The sequence below is a fragment of the Aristolochia californica genome, unplaced genomic scaffold (assembly GCF_029961685.1).
Source record: "Aristolochia californica isolate CCGP_79_NKW_82.1479 unplaced genomic scaffold, dmAriCali1.0.hap1 SCAF_2, whole genome shotgun sequence".
Classification (NCBI taxonomy): domain Eukaryota; kingdom Viridiplantae; phylum Streptophyta; class Magnoliopsida; order Piperales; family Aristolochiaceae; genus Aristolochia; species Aristolochia californica.
This window is the reverse complement of record NW_027181881.1, coordinates 16,322,231-16,340,943: the sequence shown is the minus strand read 5'-3', so window position 1 is coordinate 16,340,943 and position 18,713 is coordinate 16,322,231. Positions and strand designations below refer to the sequence as shown.

Sequence of the window (18,713 nt, the reverse complement as noted above, 5' to 3'; positions counted from 1 at the left end):
ATTTACTCAGACCCTGATTATGCTTCCCATATTGATTACCGTTGGAGCTATGATGACTTGAAGAAATCTATTTACCAGTTCCTGCATACACAGGATAGCATACTGGAAAAATCTGGAGACACTTCACATGCCATTGAGGAAGATGCAAATTCAAATACCAGTCATTGTATTTCATACTTCTTAAAAAATTCTCCTACGACAAAGAGAGTGGATGACTTGATGTATGATTTTTTTGTGGCTGGGTTGAACAACAGGACGAAGTGTCCACTGGTTGCTGCTATTACAGTGCAGAAATGGGCTCCACTAGGTAGTCAGGTTGGAGCTACTTCAGAGGTGATAAGAAAATTAGAAGAAGACGGGCAGTGGTTTGATGAAATGCCTGGCAGACAGGGGGAATACTATCATTTATTGATTAGAAGTTTGGGTTTTCTGTAATTGGTGCAAATTATGAATGGCACTGCTGCTAAGAGGTTTTGTGTGCGTAACAATGGGGCTAAAGTTGTGGTTGAAGGGGTTGGTGATCATGTTTATGAGTACATGACGGGTGGTACTGTAGCAATGCTTGGGAAACCTGGAAGCAATTGTGCTCTAGATGGTCCACTTATCCTTTATGTTTCTAAGATGATTCCTACCTCTGATAAAGATCGAGTTTTTGCCTTTGGGCGTCCCTTTGCTGGTAAGGTCTGCACTGGTATGAAGGTCAGAATTATGGGCCCAAATTATGCACCGGGCCAGCAGAATGATTTATATGTGAAAAACGTCCACAGAATTGTCATTTGGATGGGGACAGAGCAGGAGTCTGCTGAAGTTGTTCCTTGTGGAAAAACAGAGTCTTTGGTTGGATTGGATCAACTCATTACTGCTACTTTGACTGGTGAGAAAGAAGTAGTTGCTCACCCAATTTGAGCCATGAAGTTCTTTGTGTCCCCTGCTGTGCGTGTTGCTGTCCAATGCAGAGTTGCTTCAGATCTTCCCAAGCTTGTTGAAGGTTTGAAATGGCTGGTCAAGTCAGATCATATGGTTGTTTGTACAATTGCAGAGTGTGGTGTAAATATTGTAGCAGGAGATGGAAAACTCCATCTTGAGATCTGCCTTAAGGATTTGCAAAATTACTTCATGGGTGGAGCTGCAATCATTGTTTCTCCTCCAATTGTTTCATTCTGTGAGACTTTAATACGCAAGTCTCCTTACAAACATAATCGGATTTATATGGAAGCTAGGCCAATGGAGTTCTACACTCTTCCTTTGGATCCAAATATTGGACAGATGCTTCTCATGGGATGTATTTTCCAGTGCCTCGATCCTGCATTGACAATTATTGCTGCCATGCTGGAAAATTGTGGGCAGTGCCACCTTGCCAATTGGGGGGGGGGGGGGGGGGGGGGGGGGTTGGTTCTCTCCAGTCCAAGACTGATGTAGGGCAACAAGGCTACTGGGGGAGATGTGGTGACGTTCGACACACATCCCTCCCTTCGACCTTGAGGGGGGGGGGGGGTTGGTTCTCTCCGGTCCAAGACTGATGTAGGGCAACAAGGCTACTGGGGGAGATGTGGTGACGTTCGACACACATCCCTCCCTTCGACCTTGAGGACACGCTCAAAAAAAATAAATTTGCTTCTCGGGTGGAATGCTTTAGTTTAGACGTCCAGAGGGAGGACACAGCTCCGCGGATGCTACTTGAGAACACGTGGAGACGTCAGCGTACAGACCTTACCTTTGAGCTTGAGGACAAACTCTTTCTTCTAGGGGGTATAATGTTATTATTTTAATTGTTTTCTTTAATTTACTTTATTTTATTTCAGGTTTAGGCCACATGGGTATTTTGGAATATTTCATTTATAGGGGTATTTTGTAATATTTTATCTTAAACCCTGTAAGGGTGAACCCTATTTAAGGGTAAGAGTAATGAGAAAGACAATCATTGATTTTAGGTTAAACAGGGTTTTGAGTTCTCCTCAACGAACTCAGGGGTGTGCGTTCTCCTTAATGAACCTAGGGTTTTCAAGCTTCCCTTCGGCTTGATCTTCGTCTTCCTCATCCTCCTCCCTACGAATCCACGTGTTAGATCCGGGGCCATAACACCAGATTACCTCTAACTAAGGTACAATACCCTGAAGTGGACTTCCTGTCATCAGGTGGTCCAACTCAATCTACATCTGAAAAATCTTCTATGTTGAACTAGCCATGATCCAACCCTTTTCCTGGAGCTCCTTTTAAATATTTTAGTATTCTCTCCAAGGCTTGCCAATGGGTAAGTTGTAGTTTGTGCATATACTGACTCACCACACTTACTGCATATGATATATCTGGTCTAGTCACTATGAGTTAAAAAAACTTTCCCATAAGCCTCTGATATTTAACTATATCAACATCTTCTCCAGAGCTCGCAAATAACTTTTTGTTGGCATCCCTATGTTCTCTAGTAGATCTAAAACGTACTTTATTTGAGATAATACAACCCATACTTTGACTGGAATACCTCAATGCCCAATTACGATATTATCTCAAATCAAATCAGATCTGGAATTAAACTTGAATCAAATCAAAATCCAGAACTGAAATCAAATCAAATCTTTCAAAGAGGGAAACTTGCCTTCTTTATCAAATGCGCCACCTAGCAAGAAAAAATAGTGCATTCTCTTATTCTTCTTTCCTTAAACTGATTAGGAAAAAAATACCATTGAATCTTTTAATAAAGGAAAGCTCCAAATCAACCAAAATAGTGACATTTTCTTTTCTTAAAACAAACAATTTTTAGATGGCTATAAGAAGGAAACTTCCCTTCTCTAATTATGTGCCAGCTTTGGATGATAGAATCAAGTCTTTTTTGGCGTTTTTTTCTCATTTTCCCTCAATTGTTTTAGGTAAGAAATCGAAGAGGATAAGACAGCCAATTAAATACCAAAAAACGGTTACAAAGACCAAAAACCTTATATCATTTTCAGTACCTTCTCAAACAAAAATTTTTCGAGCTCTTTGGGAAGAATCAAGAGGAGCAGTAACTTAACCAATTTAATAACTCAAAAAAAGGTAGAACAACAAGATTAACTCATAATAAACTTGGATGCCCATAACAGATGTAATGAATCTTGATTCATAAAAAAATTCCGGCCACAAACATCAACATAATATGCAAGAGAGAAATAACACAATCGGTCTTGTATAGTGAATAAAAACTGAATATAATCACCATGGGTGAGACACTTTCAAAACCAAGAATATAATCACCAACTTCTCATTCAGATTAGGCTAGAAAACCATCCATAAACCATCTTATAGAGATAAATAACTATCAACAATAATCTCATACAAAAAAACTTATATTGGCGCAGCTTGAAGAGAACTGCTTCATCAACAAGAAGAACTCTACGTGAAGCTATCCAAACTTTCATCTTGGTGTGGGGATCCTAAATCCATTACTATGATACCATGTTGAATTTAGGATCTCATGACAAGGTCCATAGACCAAGGTAGTGAAAGAGGAGAGGAAGAAAAGGAAGAAAAGAAAGGAGAAGAGAGAAAGAAGAGAGAACTTGACTAGAGAGATGGAGAGAGAGAGAGAGAGAGAGAGAGAGAGAGAGAGAGAGAGAGGTTGGGAGATGAGACAATTCTAAGCATGAATTTGAGAGAGGAAACGGAAGACTTAATTATCTACCCCATTCCTTGAGCCTCTATTTATAGTTGTGGAAGGAAGTTTACAATGACTATGTTGAATTTATGGAAAAGAGAAATACTTCATTGACTTGATGTAATCAGAGTACATGAACCCCTATTTATAATAGAGGAAAGTATTTGAGTCCGATTAAAATTAAACTACCCTTGTCCCAATTACACCCAAAATCTAGCATTTAAAGATAAGTCCTAGCATAATTAAATAATTCAACATAAATAGAAGACTAACATAACTAAAACACCTTTAAACTGAAACTCTTCTGTGAGACCTCCTTCCATAATAATTTTGGCTTTGTAAGACTTCTTATTATGAGAGTCAGGTAAGAGGCTTCGATATCTTCTCTTCAACACTCCCCCCCAAGCTGAAGTTTATAAATTCAGATTGCAATGAAAGGGATTCTTTGATGCGAACAAAGTTTGGTTTTACGCTGTTATATTGTGGGACTCACCATGGAGTCACAGGCTAATAGGACCCACCAACATAGGTTGGTTTTACTCTGTTATACTGTGGGACCCACCATGAAGACATGGGCAAGATTTACTCTACTACAATGTGGGACCGACCATGGAGGCACAAGCTGGTGGGACCCACCATGAGATTTCGTGGGACCCACAAGGATAGCCACGAGTTGGCAATCTATCCTAGAAGGGCAGATGGTTAGAAGATCTTGTGGGATCCACAAGGATATCCATGAGTTGGCAACATCTCTTAGAAGATCTCGTTTGCATTATATTAGGATTCTATTTACATCAAGTTACCGTATGTAGTTTTATTTAATTGAATGTAATTAGGGAAATGGTTTATTCTATCTAGATTCTACCACGTCCTCCATTATAAATAGAGGACTTGTACATGGATTTAAAAAACCTTTGATCATCATTGATATTGATATATTCTTCTTCTTGAGTTCTTGAAAGAACTTTTTGAGCTTAACAAGGATTTCCTTGTATCGACTTATCAAACAGATTGTCCATCCCCGTTTGTGGCGTCTTCACTATACCAAGGTTCTTGCTTTGCTAAGCAACGGATCGTTGTTTCCATCCAAAATTGAAAGGTCTCGGGGACGATTACCAAATTTGGTATCGGGTTTCATCACGATTTGACATGGTTCATATCATTCTTGGTCTTCAATTTTCATAGATGCAAAAACTTCGTCTTTTGTGTTCCTCCTTTCTTGAATATTTTGGTTACATAAAACTTACCACAACATATGGAATAAAATACTTCTTTCTGGATCTGGAATCCAAAGTAATGTTGTAGTTATGTCATCGAATGACGAAAATGTGGAGGAGGTGAGAAGTTGAGTTTTAGCCACTTTAAGATATGCATTGATGTTTGATAGACAAATTTTAGCTGCAAAGGCTTCCCGCTGCTTTTCTTGATCTGAGATGTCAGTAGAGTAAGGGGAGTAATCTTTCACTCATGAATCAGTCCTCTAAATCGAGCCAAGTATTCATGTAGATTGTCCCCTTGATTTTTATTGAACATGGTTTGGAACACATCATACAACTTCTATAAATTTTTCGTTCTAGAGTACAACTTAACATAAGTGTCCCAAATTCTTTTTGCTGTTTCAAGGTGAACAACATTGTTGGCCACATGCTCTTCCATGCTATTTTTTACAATGTGGGATCCACCATGGTGCATGAGCTGGTGGGACCTACCATGAGGACGTGGGATGCCAAGAAGAGTCTTCACCCAAGCTAGCACAAGTTAAGAAGATAAGAAACACAGGCTAAAATGAGTTAGAAGAGTTGAAGATCAAGTGTGACTCACAAAGATACCACAAGCTGGTAATCTTATCAATAAGGATAAGGTCACAAGCTAGCCTCCTCCCTTATGTCCTCGTTATTGAAGAAGAATTCTAGTTCAACTTATATTAGACCTCTAGTAGATTGTGTTATCTTTTCACGATAGACTTATCTTAGAAATTTAGAGTTGGAATGTAATTGGGAGATTGAAAGGTTAATTCTATAAGGACTCTATCACTTCCTCTACTATAAATAGAGGTGTTGTAATTCAGAATTAATCAAGTTACATAATTCATTCTTGAGTAAATCTCTCTCTCTCTCTTTGCTTGGTGCATCTCTCTCTTTTCCTCTTCTCTTCTCCCTACCCGAGAGCTCTTGTTCCCTTTTCTTCTTTTTCTTTCTCCCTTCTCTTGCTTGGAATAGTATCAGAGCATTAAATTTAGGATCCCACGTCAAAAGGGATGCTCTAAAGAAGATATGATCAACACCACTCAAAGAAGGCTATTTTGTGAAGGAAGATCACAAACCGTGAGATAAGTTCTTAATTTTTTTATTACTTCATGTTACTGGTTTCTGAATTTAGAAGATGATTTAAAGATGAGTATGTGAATTCTTTTCATCTTATGATATTGTGGATATGCATGCCTCTCCATCAAGAAGAAGCTATCAAAACAATTTTGCTGGTTTGGAAATTCTGTTCACTGAGACCAGTCCATGATTAGATTGTTGAATTTTTTTTCTCATGGGAACAATAGTCTCCTGATATAGAAGATTGTTATTGAGTATCTTATGAGTGGTATTAAAGAAAAAAAATCAGAATAATGATTTAGCATTAATTCTAAAGTTCTCCATACATCGAGTTGTTTGAAGAATACTACTTGGTGTTATTGTTAGAGATTTTTTGAAGAAGGGCCTATCATAGCCGAAGAGAATATGAATATCAAAGGTGATATACTGAGAATTACCACAATACCCTTATATGGGGTATCAAATTTTATGAGTTGGTCCACATCGGTTCAGAGGTTTCTTACAACAAAGGACCTACTTGGTCACTTCACCACCTGAGGACCACCTATTGATGAAGAAGATATTTTTTATAACAAATGGTTGGAAAATGATACCCTGGTGATTATTTGGCTAATCAACAACATGGAAGAACCTATCTCCAACAATGTCATTCATCTTGACACAGCTAAACAAATTTGGGAGACATGTGCTAAGATGTACTCTTGCTCAGAAACTCTACATAGACCATATGATATTCTACAAAAGGATGTTGAATACTAAACAAGGAGAAAACATCCATGAGTACTTAGCTTGCTTTAGAGGCTTTCTTCAAGAGTGGAAGTTAGCTCAGCCTTCAACCACAAATATTTCTGTCCAAGACAAGCAGAAGGAAGCTTTAATTACAACTATTTGCCTTGAAAATATTAAACCACATCTTGAGATTGCCATGAGTCAACTTTTGAGTGCTTCTGTTGTCCCCATGTTTGATGATGTTTGTGCAACACTACTCCGTATTCTACACACTTCTTCATCTACTACTGAAGTATCATCCGCTATGTATTCAGATCATAGAGGAACATCATTTGACCACGGCCGAGGCCGAGGCAGAGGTTATAGAGGAGGTCGAGGAAGAGGTGGAAGGATTGGCTTCGACAGAGTAGAAGGAAAAGAACGTACTCATTGTAAGAAATTTGGCCACACTATAGATCAATGCTACTACAAGGATTACAAGGCATGTAGTTACTGTGGACAATATGGTCATTATAAAGAAATATGCTCCAAAGCCAATGGACAGTCAGAATTGACAAAGGCTAATCAAGCCTTTGTAAGTGATACAAAAGAAGAACAACCCACAAAATCAGCAGCACAAATGTTTTTTACTGATGAAGAGTATGAGCTATTTTAAAAACTGAAGACAATGCTGGGTTCTTCTTCTAGTTTCTCAAAAACTACTGCTTCAGGTATGCTCTCTACCTCATCTTCATCGTGGATAATTGACTCAGGAGCCTCCAAGCATCTTACCGGTAAAAAAATTTTATTACATTCTCTATCTCCATGTCTTTCACACAAGTTTGTTACCATAGCTGATAGTTCTCAAACCAAAGTTCAAGGGAAAGGATCCACTTATGTCACACCATCACTTCTGCCCACTAATATTCTATTCTTTCCTACTTTCCCTTTGAATCTATTATCAGTTAGTCAGCTAACAAAATATTTTAATTGCTCAGTTACCTTCTCACCCACTTCATGTGTATTTCAGGATCTTATAACGAAGCAGGTGATTGGTGGAGGCCATGAACAAGGGGGGCTTTACTACCTGGATGTGCCAAAAATGAATATGGTTTTCACCACTGAAAAATGAGACAAGGCTATGGCACAATCGGTTGAGACATCCATCGTACCACTTGGTTGTTTCTATTTAAGGAGTGTTTTGAGATACCATTGATTTTTAAGTCTTTTCATGCTATGGTATGTTAGTGTATCAATGCCCACCTCTCTCAAGTTACCGTTAATGTAATGTATTCACTGGCCCCCAAGTATGAGGAGCGCCAATGTCGATAGTGAGTAATTAGTTAACGGTTCCAGCTTAGACGCTGATGAGGTCAAATTGTGACCGCAATGGTTACTAGTGAAGAAACTGTAAAACGGATAGTAGGGTTCCAGGTGTCAACCCTGACGGGGGTCTAAGCGGGCTGACCCCACGGTATGCACTTATCATGATTGCATCACCAAGTGCCAACGTGGAGGATAGCAGGATGGCTTGCTCTACAAGCTTCCTAGATGGTGTGCTCTACAAGCTTCCTAGATGGTGTGCTCCACAAGCTTCCTAGATGGCTTGCTCTACAAGCTTCCTAGATGAAAAATACTTATAAATATAGGTGTTCTTCAGCTGCATTGGTATCCAGAAAATGAGAGCTATTCCTTCTTCATTACTCTGTTTTATTGTTTAGTTTCTTCTTGTAATTTCTGTTCAGTCCAGAAACCATTGAAGTTCTTCTAGAGAGTATGGTGGGACAAAGTTTCTTATCGTATTTGTAATAGATCAGTGTTGGCTTTCTTCTTGATTGTTGTTTAGATGTTCCTGGGCTGAGCTTACTCTGTTTTACATGGTATCAGAGCTCTAGGGGACTCTTAACAACAATCATCTGTCGTAAAGCACAACATCATGACTGATCTTAAGGCTAGTAGCTCTTCTGCTAGTTCTGGTTCTGTACCAGCAATATGTATTTGTCCCCCAGCTTTCACAGAAGGCAAACTTGATGGCACGAACTATCTCCTGTGGAAGTTCAAAATCACTACGATTCTGGACTCCTATGAACTTCTTGATATAGTTCTGGGAGTTGATGCTGAACCTGTTGCTGTCACCAATGGTGAAAAGATCACTCCTCCTAATCCTCAACTCGTCAAAGATTGGAGAAGGAAGAATGCTGATGCACTTTGTGCAATTGTCACAAGCATTCAAGATTCTATCCTCACCCTGATTCAACATACTTCGAAGGCGAATGAAGCATGGAACATATTGAAAAATCAGTATGAAACGAGGAACCAAACTCATATCCAAAATCTGGAAAATCAACTTGCTGCTGAAAGATTAAGTGAAGATGAGGCAACAGAGTCTTTTATTACTAGGATGAAAAATCTACGTGATAAAATGGCTTTTGTTGGTATAGCCAAGTCAACAGAGGAACTTGCTCGAAGATGTATTCGAGTGTTACCGCAAAAATTTGACGGCCTCGTGACAGCACTTAATACACAAGTTCGTGATCCTCCATTGACCTTTGAAGATTTCTCTGCCTTAGTGATGGAGGAGGAGATGAGGCTAAAAGGTAGAGACAATCAGTCTGACTCTGCCTTCACAACAAAAGCAAAGGTTAGCAATGAAACAAAGAAGAAACCAAAGAGTAAGAAGTTCTTTGGATCGTGTTATTACTGTAACAAGAAGGGTTATGCTGTCAAAGATTGTAGAACACGAATCCACGATGAGAAGAATGACACGGTGAAACAAAACTGGAAGAATAGAGAATCTGCAAATTCTGCAGAAATTGAGCTTTCTCTGTTCACTGTCACAGAGGAATCATGCTCTAGTGCTCATGTAAAACAAAAGAGTACATGGGTGTTAGATTTTGGAGCTTCCCGACACATGACCAGCAAGAAAGAATTATACTATTCTTTAAATCCTCTACAACAACCAATGAACGTGGTGGTCGGGAATAATGCGAGATGTCCCGTTGAAGGGATAGGCACCATATCCATTCAGTCTGATGATGGAGAAAGTAAGAGGATAGCGGATGTTCTACTTGTTCCCCAAATCTCAAGAAACTTGTTGTCCCTAGCTGTAATTACAGACAAAGATTTGGAGGTACGGTTCAAGAAAAACGAATCTCTTATTCTTGATAAAAATGAGAACATAGTTGCAAGAGGTATTCGTAGGGATAACCTTTATGAAATCAACTCACTTTCTGCTATTGTTGATGCCAAAAATAGTCAACTTTGGCATGAAAGATTCGGACACATTTCATTTCATGTGTTGAAGGAAATGCAGAAGAAAAATATGGTGACAGATTTGCCTTCAATTGATGTAATTGAAGAACCTTGTGAAGCTTGTATGCTGGGCAAGCAACAAAGAAAGTCATTTCCCAAAGAGAGTCAAAACAAATCAAAGGCTCCTCTAGAGTTGGTACATGCTGATCTCTGTGGGAAAATGACTACGATGACGTTAGGAGGATCTTTCTACTTTATGCTGTTAGTCGACCATTACAGTAGAAAGATGTGGGTGTACTTCCTTCGGGACAAGGCTGATGCTCTTGCAAAATTCAAGGTGTGGCATAAGCAAGTGACAAATGAGAACACAACAATTGTGAAGAAGTTTCGTACAGATCATGGGGGGGATTTCTATTCTACTGAATTCTCTAGCTACTGTAATTCAGTTGGCATAAAACGCCAACTTACTGCTCCACATACACCAGAACAAAATGGTGTAGTTGAACGTCGAAATCGAACGGTGGTGGAAATGGCTTGGTGCATGATAAAAGGTGCTGGGCTACCAGATATGTTTTGGGGAGAAGTAGTAAATACAACAGTATATGTCCTAAATCGATGCTCCACAAAAGCATTGAATGAAAAGACTCCAAATGAGGCTTACTCAAGTATGAAACCTTCTGTGTTTCATTTCAGAAAATTTGGGTGTGAGTGTTGTGTACATATTCCCAAAGAAAAAAGAAAGAAATTAGATGACAAGAGCAAGAAATGTATCTTCTTGGGTCATAGTGGAGAGTCTAAAACATATAGACTCTATGATGTAGAGGCCAAGAAGTTAGTCATAAGCCGAGACGTGGTGTTTAATGATCGACCACTCTCAATGGAGGATAATGATCCTGCCATTTTGTCACCAACCGATGAAGTAACTCACCAAGTGCTTGTTGAACAGCCAGTAAGTGATGTAGAAGATGTTTCTGTTAAAAAAGAAACAACAAGCCAACCTAGTGCATCCCCACGGAAGCCACACCCAAAGTGGGTGCACCAGCTCTTTGATGACAGAACTCCAGAAGTTGAAGATAAAAGCCCTTGTCCTGATGGGCTTAGACGATCAAAGAGAATAGAGGAGCAAAACAAAGCAGGACAACAACTTTTGAACATGGCTTTGATGACTCAAATCATCGAGACGGTAAAAGAACCAGTAAGTGTGGAGGAAGCCATGTCAGATCCAAAATGGGGAGCTGCAATGCAAACAGAGTATTATAGTATCATAAAGAATGATACTTGGGAGATTGTTGACAAACCTCCTAACCGAAAGATCATTGGCAGCAAATGGATTTGGAAAACAAAGTACAAGGCTGACGGTACTCTTGAAAAATACAAAGCACGCCTTGTTGCTCAGGGATTCTCACAAATTGAAGGTTTTGATGTTGATGAGACCTTCGCTCCAACAGCAAAGATGACAACAATTCGGGTAGTTTTTGCAGTTTCTGCACATTACGGGTGGACGGTACATCAAATGGATGTAAAATCTGCCTTTCTAAATGGGAAACTTGAGGAAGAAGTCTACGTGGCACAACCACAAGGCTTTGAACTACCAAATTCAGAGGAGAAGGTATGTAAATTAAAAAAGGCCTTGTATGGTCTAAAGCAGGCACCACGAGCCTGGTACAAACGTATCGACTCTTTCTTTTTGGAGCGCGGGTTTTGTAGAAACAAATCTGAAGCAAACTTATACGTTCTTTGTGAACATGAGAAAAAAAGTCATTGTAGTACTCTATGTAGATGACCTGGTAATCACTGGTGACCATGAAGACAACATTGTGAAGACTCGGGAATGGTTGAGCCAAGAGTTCAACATGACAGACTTGGGCCTTCTTCATTACTGCTTGGGAATTGAGGTATGGCAAAAATCTTATCATATCTTTATTTCTCAGGAACGTTATGCTCGAGAACTGTTATCTACTTTTGGCATGATCGAAAGTAATCCAGTAGTCACCCCAATGGAAGTGAATACCGAGCTGTCAATCAATGACTCCTCTGAAAAGGTTGACAACAAGCTCTACAGAAAATTAGTTGGAAGTTTAATCTTCCTTTGTAATACAAGACCTGACATTAGCTATGGTGTGGGAGTGCTCAATCGTTTTTTTAATAATCCAAGAAAAACAAACTGGCAAGCTGGAATGCGAATCCTCAAATATCTCAAAGGTACTTTAACTTTTGGAGTATCTTACACAAGAGGAGATATTTTATCTGGGTATTGTGACTCAAATTGGGCTGGAGATATTGACACGAGGAAATCCATTACTGGCTACGGATTCTTGTTTGGAAGTGGTATCATCTCATGGGTTAGTAAGAAGCAACAAACAGTTGCACTGTCATCAACCGAAGCAGAGTATAAAGCTGCTTGTGTAGCAGCCTGTGAAGCTGTGTGGCTACGATGCATCTTGACTAATATAGGTATTCCTTTGACTGAGTCAATGTTACAGTCCCGGGTCATGGATCGAGTAACACGGCATGGGATTTGTGAATCCAGCACTCAGAATTTACTCACTTCACGTCAAGGGTTTGTGTATGAGTATTTCTCCTTAACCAATGCTTGGCCAGGAGGAAAGATCCCCTTTAGAGGGTCCTACCGAGTTGTTGTGCTAAATGTTGACCTTGCTAGAGCAAGGTGCTCTCTTTTCTTGGTCACGGCAAAGAGGGTTTGGCCCTCTTTGTTGCTGCTCTAGCGAAGAATGCAATCCTTCTTTCTTAAATAACTTGAAACACGAGTTTGGGATAGATTAATACCTCTTCTTTGATGCTATGATCAGCTCCCACGTTACACCAGGAATTGCTAAAGATTTGAGGATAAAAATCCTCACTTTGCTGCTTGGTAAGGGAGGAATTGGGCCTCTCTAGCTGCTGCTGCCGAGAAGGAGGATAGACCTCCTCTTTGGGCTCAGAAAAGGGGCAGGAAGCTCCTTTTCTTAGTAAGGATGATGGTGGATAAATTTGGGTGAAGATGGATGGCAATGGAGGGTGAATGATAGGTTGGATTTTTGGAGTAAACCCTAAACTCGGGATCAAGAGGTGATCCCAACCTATTTAGACTAGGTTATTCTAAAATCTCAAAGCTTACCTATTTCATTCATACCTATCCCTTAAATAGGGAGTTTTAGGGTTAGGGTTACAATAATTCCCCATAATGCCCTTACATAAAAAGTAATTAGAAATAACTCCTACTTAAAACAATATAAGAAATAAATCCTACTTAAAACAATATTAGAAATAAATCCTACTCAAAGAAATATAAGAATTAAATCCTATTGAGTGAGTTGTTGTTGTCTTCTTCGTTGTGTGACTCGGTGTGCTATTGAGTCCACAACAGTCAACTACCTTAAATTGTGACAGTCAAAGTTGCATAGCTGTGGCAAAGAACCCAATGTTCCATGCTAGAACTAAACACATAGAGGTTCAGTATCACTATGTAAGAGAACTAATTGAAGAGGAGACCATATACATGGAGTACTGCCCTACAGAAGACAACCATGCAGACATTTTTACCAAAGCACTAGGGAGTGCTCAGATGAACAAGCATCTTCGTGGCTTGGGCGTTGGCCCAAGAACATAGTCCAACAGAGGTGAACATTGAGGGGGGGTGTTAGTGTATCAATGCCCACCGCTCTCAAGTTACCGTTAATGTAATGTATTCATTGGCCCCCAAGTATGAGGAGCGCCAATGTCGATAGTGAGTAATTTGTTAACGGTTCCAGCTTAGACGCTAATGAGGTGAAATTGTGACCGCAATGGTTACTTGTGAAGAAACTGTAAAAAGGATAGTAGGGTTCGGGGCGTCAGCCCTGACAGGGATCTAAGCGGGCTGACCCCACGGTATGCACGTGTCACGATTGCATCACCAAGTGCCAACGTGGAGGATAGCAGGATGGCTTGCTCTACAAGCTTCCTAGATGGTGTGCTCTACAAGCTTCCTAGATGGCTTGCTCTACAAGTTTCCTAGATGGTGTGCTCTACAAGCTTCCTAGATGGTGTGCTCTACAAGCTTCCAAGATGGCTTGCTCTACAAGCTTCCTAGATGAAAAACACTTATAAATAGAGGTGTTCTTCAACTGCATTGGTATCCATAAAATGAGAGCTATTCCTTCTTCATTACTCTGTTTTATTGTTTAGTTTCTTCTTGTAATTTCTGTTCAGTCCAGAAACCATTGAAGCTCTTCTAGAGCGTATGGTGGGACAAAGTTTCTTATCGTATTTGTAATAGATCAGTGTTGGCTTTCTTCTTGATTGTGGTTTAGATGTTCCTGGGCTGAGGTTACTCTGTTTTATATGGTATTCACTTAGTTTGGTCAGAAAATAAAAATACTTCGGTTCGATAATGCCAAAGAATACATTTCCAAAGAACTTGACACTTTTTGTCAAGAAAATGGCAGTATCTATCAAACATCATGTGTCTACACTCCTCAAAAAATGGTGTAGCCGAACGAAAAAATTGGCATATTCTTAAGGTAGCTCGAGGTTTATTATATGCCATTAAAGGTAGGGCTGGAGCCTTAGCCACACATACTTTCCAACCTCAAAAGAGACCTCATGGTGGCCTCTGTCGTATACATCCTTCATCCGAGCTTGGGCACGTCATAGCCATTCTGTGATATTCTGTAGCAGTAGATCCCTATCTATGAGTGCCTGATCAATCGTGTCCACGCGGGTGGACCCTAGGTTATACGAGAGGAGGCGAGGTAGATCCCGGCCATATATAACCCGAAAAGGAGTGGATTGCAATGCAGAGTGGAACGAAGTGTTGTAACAATATTCGGCCCACGAAAGCCATTGAACCCATTGCCGCGGACGATCCCCCACCAAGCACCGTAGATACATCTCGATGGTGCGGTTCACCACCTCAGTCTGCCCGTCTGTCTGTGGATGATAGGCGGAGGAGAACTTCAATTTCGTCCCACTCAAGCGAAACAGTTCCCGCCAAAAGGTGCTCGTGAAAACTGCATCTCTGTCACTCACAATGGATTCTGGAATGCCATGTAAGCGGACTATCTGCTCCAGGAAAGTCTGAGCAACCCGTGTTGCTGTATACGGATGAGCCATCGATATAAAATGCCCGTACTTGGAGAATTGATCAACCACTAAAAAAAGTACGGATTTGCCGGCTGACAGGGGTAGGCCTTCCACAAAATCCATTGAAATATCGACCCAAACCTGCGTTGGAAGGGCCAGAGGCTGGAGAAGACCGGCTGGACTCAAGTGCTCAACTTTGTTGCGCTGGCATACCTGACAGTTGCCAACATAAGTCGCAATAGAGGCTTTCATGGCTTGCCAGTAAAAATCAGCTCGAATTCTGTGCAAGGTCTTTGGATCCCCTCGTGTGTACTGTTGTGGTAGGCCGAGAGAATAGCTGGAATCAACTCGGACTCAGGTGGAAGGAAAATCCGATGCTTATAATAAATAAGTGAATCTTGGATGGACCACTTCACATTCATTGTCCCTTCTGAGATCTGCTGATGCAGTTCCTGCAGTGCAGGGTTAGTAGCATGTGCTTCTCGCACCAAGTCCATAATGAGAAATCTCGGCTGGCTAATAGAATAGACCGACTGCTGATCTTCAAAACACCGTGACAAGGCATCTGTCGCCTTATTTAATCTCCCTGCACGGTACTCCACCGAGAAGTCAAACCCCAACAACTTACTGATCCAGTGCTGTTGTGGCGACGTCGTCAAACGCTGTTCTAGTAAGAATTTAAGGCTGTAGTGATCCGTGCGTATGAGAAAAGCCCGGCCCTAGAGATAAGGCCTCCAATGTTGGACCGCTTTGGCCAACCCAATCAATTCGTGCTCATAGGCTGCCAGTTTGTGATGGCGGACTGCCAACTGTCTGCTAAAATAAGCAATAGGATGACCCAACTATTGTAAAACGGCCCCCATGTCCACACCCGAAGCGTCGCACTCTACCACGAACAATTCGTCGAAGTTGGGAAGTTGTAATACTGGCGCGGATGCGAGGGCAGCCTTGAGTGCCACAAACGACGTGGTGGCCCCCTCATTCCAAATAATGGAATTTTTCTTGAGTAAACTCGTCAATGGTGCTGCCACTGGCCCATAGTTCTGAATAAATTTACGGTAGTAGCCCGCAAGACCCAGAAAACCCCGTAATGCAGAACACAACTGTGGTTGCGGCCACTCGTGAATAGCTCAGATCTTCTCTGGATCCACCGTAACCCCCTCATGTGAGATAATGTGTCCCAGATATCCCACGTGTGAAGCCGCAAAAGAACACTTGGAGTGTTTCAAATAGAGCTGATGTGCTCATAACAAGTCGAAAACAATCCTCAAGTGTGCCAAGTGCTCCTCAATCGACTTGCTATATATCAAAATATCATCGAAAAATACAAGAACAAATTTTCAAAGATAGGGGCTAAATACCTCGTTCATCAAAGCTTGAAAAGTGGAGGGTGCATTGAATAACCTGAATGGCTTGACGACGAACTCAAAGTGGCCATGGTGCGTGCGGAACGCCGTCTTCTTGATATCAGAGGGGTGCATCCGGACCTGATGGTATCCCGAACGGAGGTCGAGTTTAGTGAATAACCACGACCCATGTAACTCATCCAGAAGCTCATCCACTATCGAAATCGGGAACTTGTCTTTTACTGTCTGCACGTTCAACTCCCGATAATCCACGCAGAACCTCCATGTCCCATCATGTTTTTTCACAAGTAAGATGGGTGAAGAGAACGGGGAGCGGCTGGGATGAATAAGACCTTGTTTCAACATCTCATTGCACTGACGCTCTATCTCGTCCTTCTGAAGGTGTGGGTAACGGTATGGTCGCACGACCACTACCTCAAAACATGGTTTCTGACAGATCCTGTGGTCACAGTGCCTCATGGGAGGCAACCCCGAAGGCTCCTGGAAGAGGTCATAGAACTTCTCAACCAGACCATCACTAGTACTGTCAGGCTGATCCTGTGTCTGCAAAGTGTGTATGCGGTGGGCCTTGTCCACCTGACAGCCCTGTAAGAGCACCCGACTTCCGGCCAAATCAAAGCTCATGGTTAAAGCCGAAAAGTCCCACAGAATGGGCCCCAATGTTTGTAACCATTTAATGCCTAAAACCATATCAAATCCCGCTAGGGGAATAACAAAAAATTCCGCATTAAATGAAGTAAATCCAATGGAAAAAGTTACCGCCTTACTAATCCCATAGCTAGGGACCTTCTCGCCATTGGCCACTGAGACGGTGGCTGTCGGATGAGTGTGTATCTGGAGCTGGAGATGCTGTGCGGCTGTCAAACTCAGAAAATTGTGTGTACTCCCCGAGTCGACTAGTCCCACCAGTTCTCGATCGATGACATGAGCTCGGACTTGCATTGTAGTAGGCGATTTCTGCCCAGTAATAGCATGCATGGATATCTCTGGTGGTTCCTCCTCAATAATATCCTCTGATTCCTCTGGATCCTCTGAATCCTCCATCTCGAGCCAAAATAATCGTTTACATTGGTGTCCGACCCGATATTGCTCATCGCAGTTATAACAAAGATTTTTGGACCGCCTTTCTGCCATCTCCGCACTCGTCAATTTTTTTATAAAGCTCGGTAGGGAATTACGAGGGCGGGGATTGGCTATCCGAGTCGTAGTCGGAGTGTGTCTGGATGGTGCTACTGTAGATGCTCCCTGAGATGAATTATAGCAGCGCCCTTGCCACGTGGAGGAAGTGTTCCTCTCACTCGACCAACCCGGCTTACGTTGCTGCAACTGTTGTCGTTGTTCCATTGCTCGGGCCATATTCATAGCATGAGCTAGATCCGTGGGCATAAGGAGTTCTACCTCTAGCCATAAATACTCATTGAGACCTGCTGTGAATAAGGAGACCTGTTGGTCAACCAATACCCTCTCTCCAGCACGAGCCAACTTTTCCTGGAAGAGTTTTTGATATTGTTCCACCGAACCCATTTGTCTCAATAGGACTAACTCTCCCAAGGGGTTGCTGTTAGCGGGAGGCCCAAATCTAATTGTGCATAGATTTTTAAATTCTCCCCAAGTCATTCCCGGTCTCTCTTTCTCTACTTGAGTCACCCATAACATGGCTTCATCTGTCATATGGAAAGAGGCTAGTTGCACCTTATCCCATTCAGTAGTCCCTTGGTTCAAAAAAAAAATTTCACATCTATGCAACCAAATTACGGGATCCACAGAACCATTGAAAGAGGGAAACTCTAACTTGGTGTACCTTGGGATTGTGCCTCCATGCTGAGGTGCTTGGACAGCAGTGCGCCCAGGCCACTGCTCCCCTCTTCTGTGATATGGTTGAGCAACCTCTCTCACCTCTGGACTCTGATGTCTCTCTGTCCTCAACTCCTGTAGCATGCTAATGATTTGGCTCATCTCTTCTTCCAAACCACAAACCTTTCCCAACACTGGTTGTGTTGTTTCAAGGCTATCTTCTATCTTTTGTATCCTGATTTGGATTTTTTCATTGCTGATATTATCCCCCATGTTACCCTACTCTGATACCAAGTGTTAAGCACCTAGCCAATACTAGCCAAAAGACCGGCTTGTTAGGAGTGGAAGACATAAGTACTTAACCCAGGACCATAACATCACACCCCACCTTCGCGAGCCGACGACCACGGCAATGCAACGACACTGGCCCAACCCGGTGGCCTACTCTAGCGGCGGCCTACTCCTAGTGCCCCTTCGCAGTTCTCCAGGTCGCCCCCTCCGCTAGGTCGCCCCTTCTGAACCTACCAGTAATTTTAATCCAGCCTTTGCGTGCCCCGGGACTTGAACTCGCGACGT

The 18,713-nt window shown here is 41.7% G+C and overlaps 1 protein-coding gene across 1 annotated transcript; it reads left to right on the top strand.

Moving 5' to 3' along the window:
- The first annotated feature begins 447 nt into the window (after nt 1–447).
- On the top strand, nt 448–906 carry LOC137954930 (elongation factor 2-like). The gene has a single exon (XM_068801820.1). The coding sequence runs from the start codon at nt 448–450 to the stop codon at nt 904–906; it is 459 nt and encodes a 152-aa protein (XP_068657921.1).
- Nucleotides 907–18,713: the final 17,807 nt, after the last annotated feature.

What these genes read in the sequence shown, in the direction of transcription:
- LOC137954930 (XM_068801820.1), top strand. Translation starts at nt 448, where the DNA reads ATGAATGGCACTGCTGCTAAGAGGTTTTGTGTGCGTAACAATGGGGCT.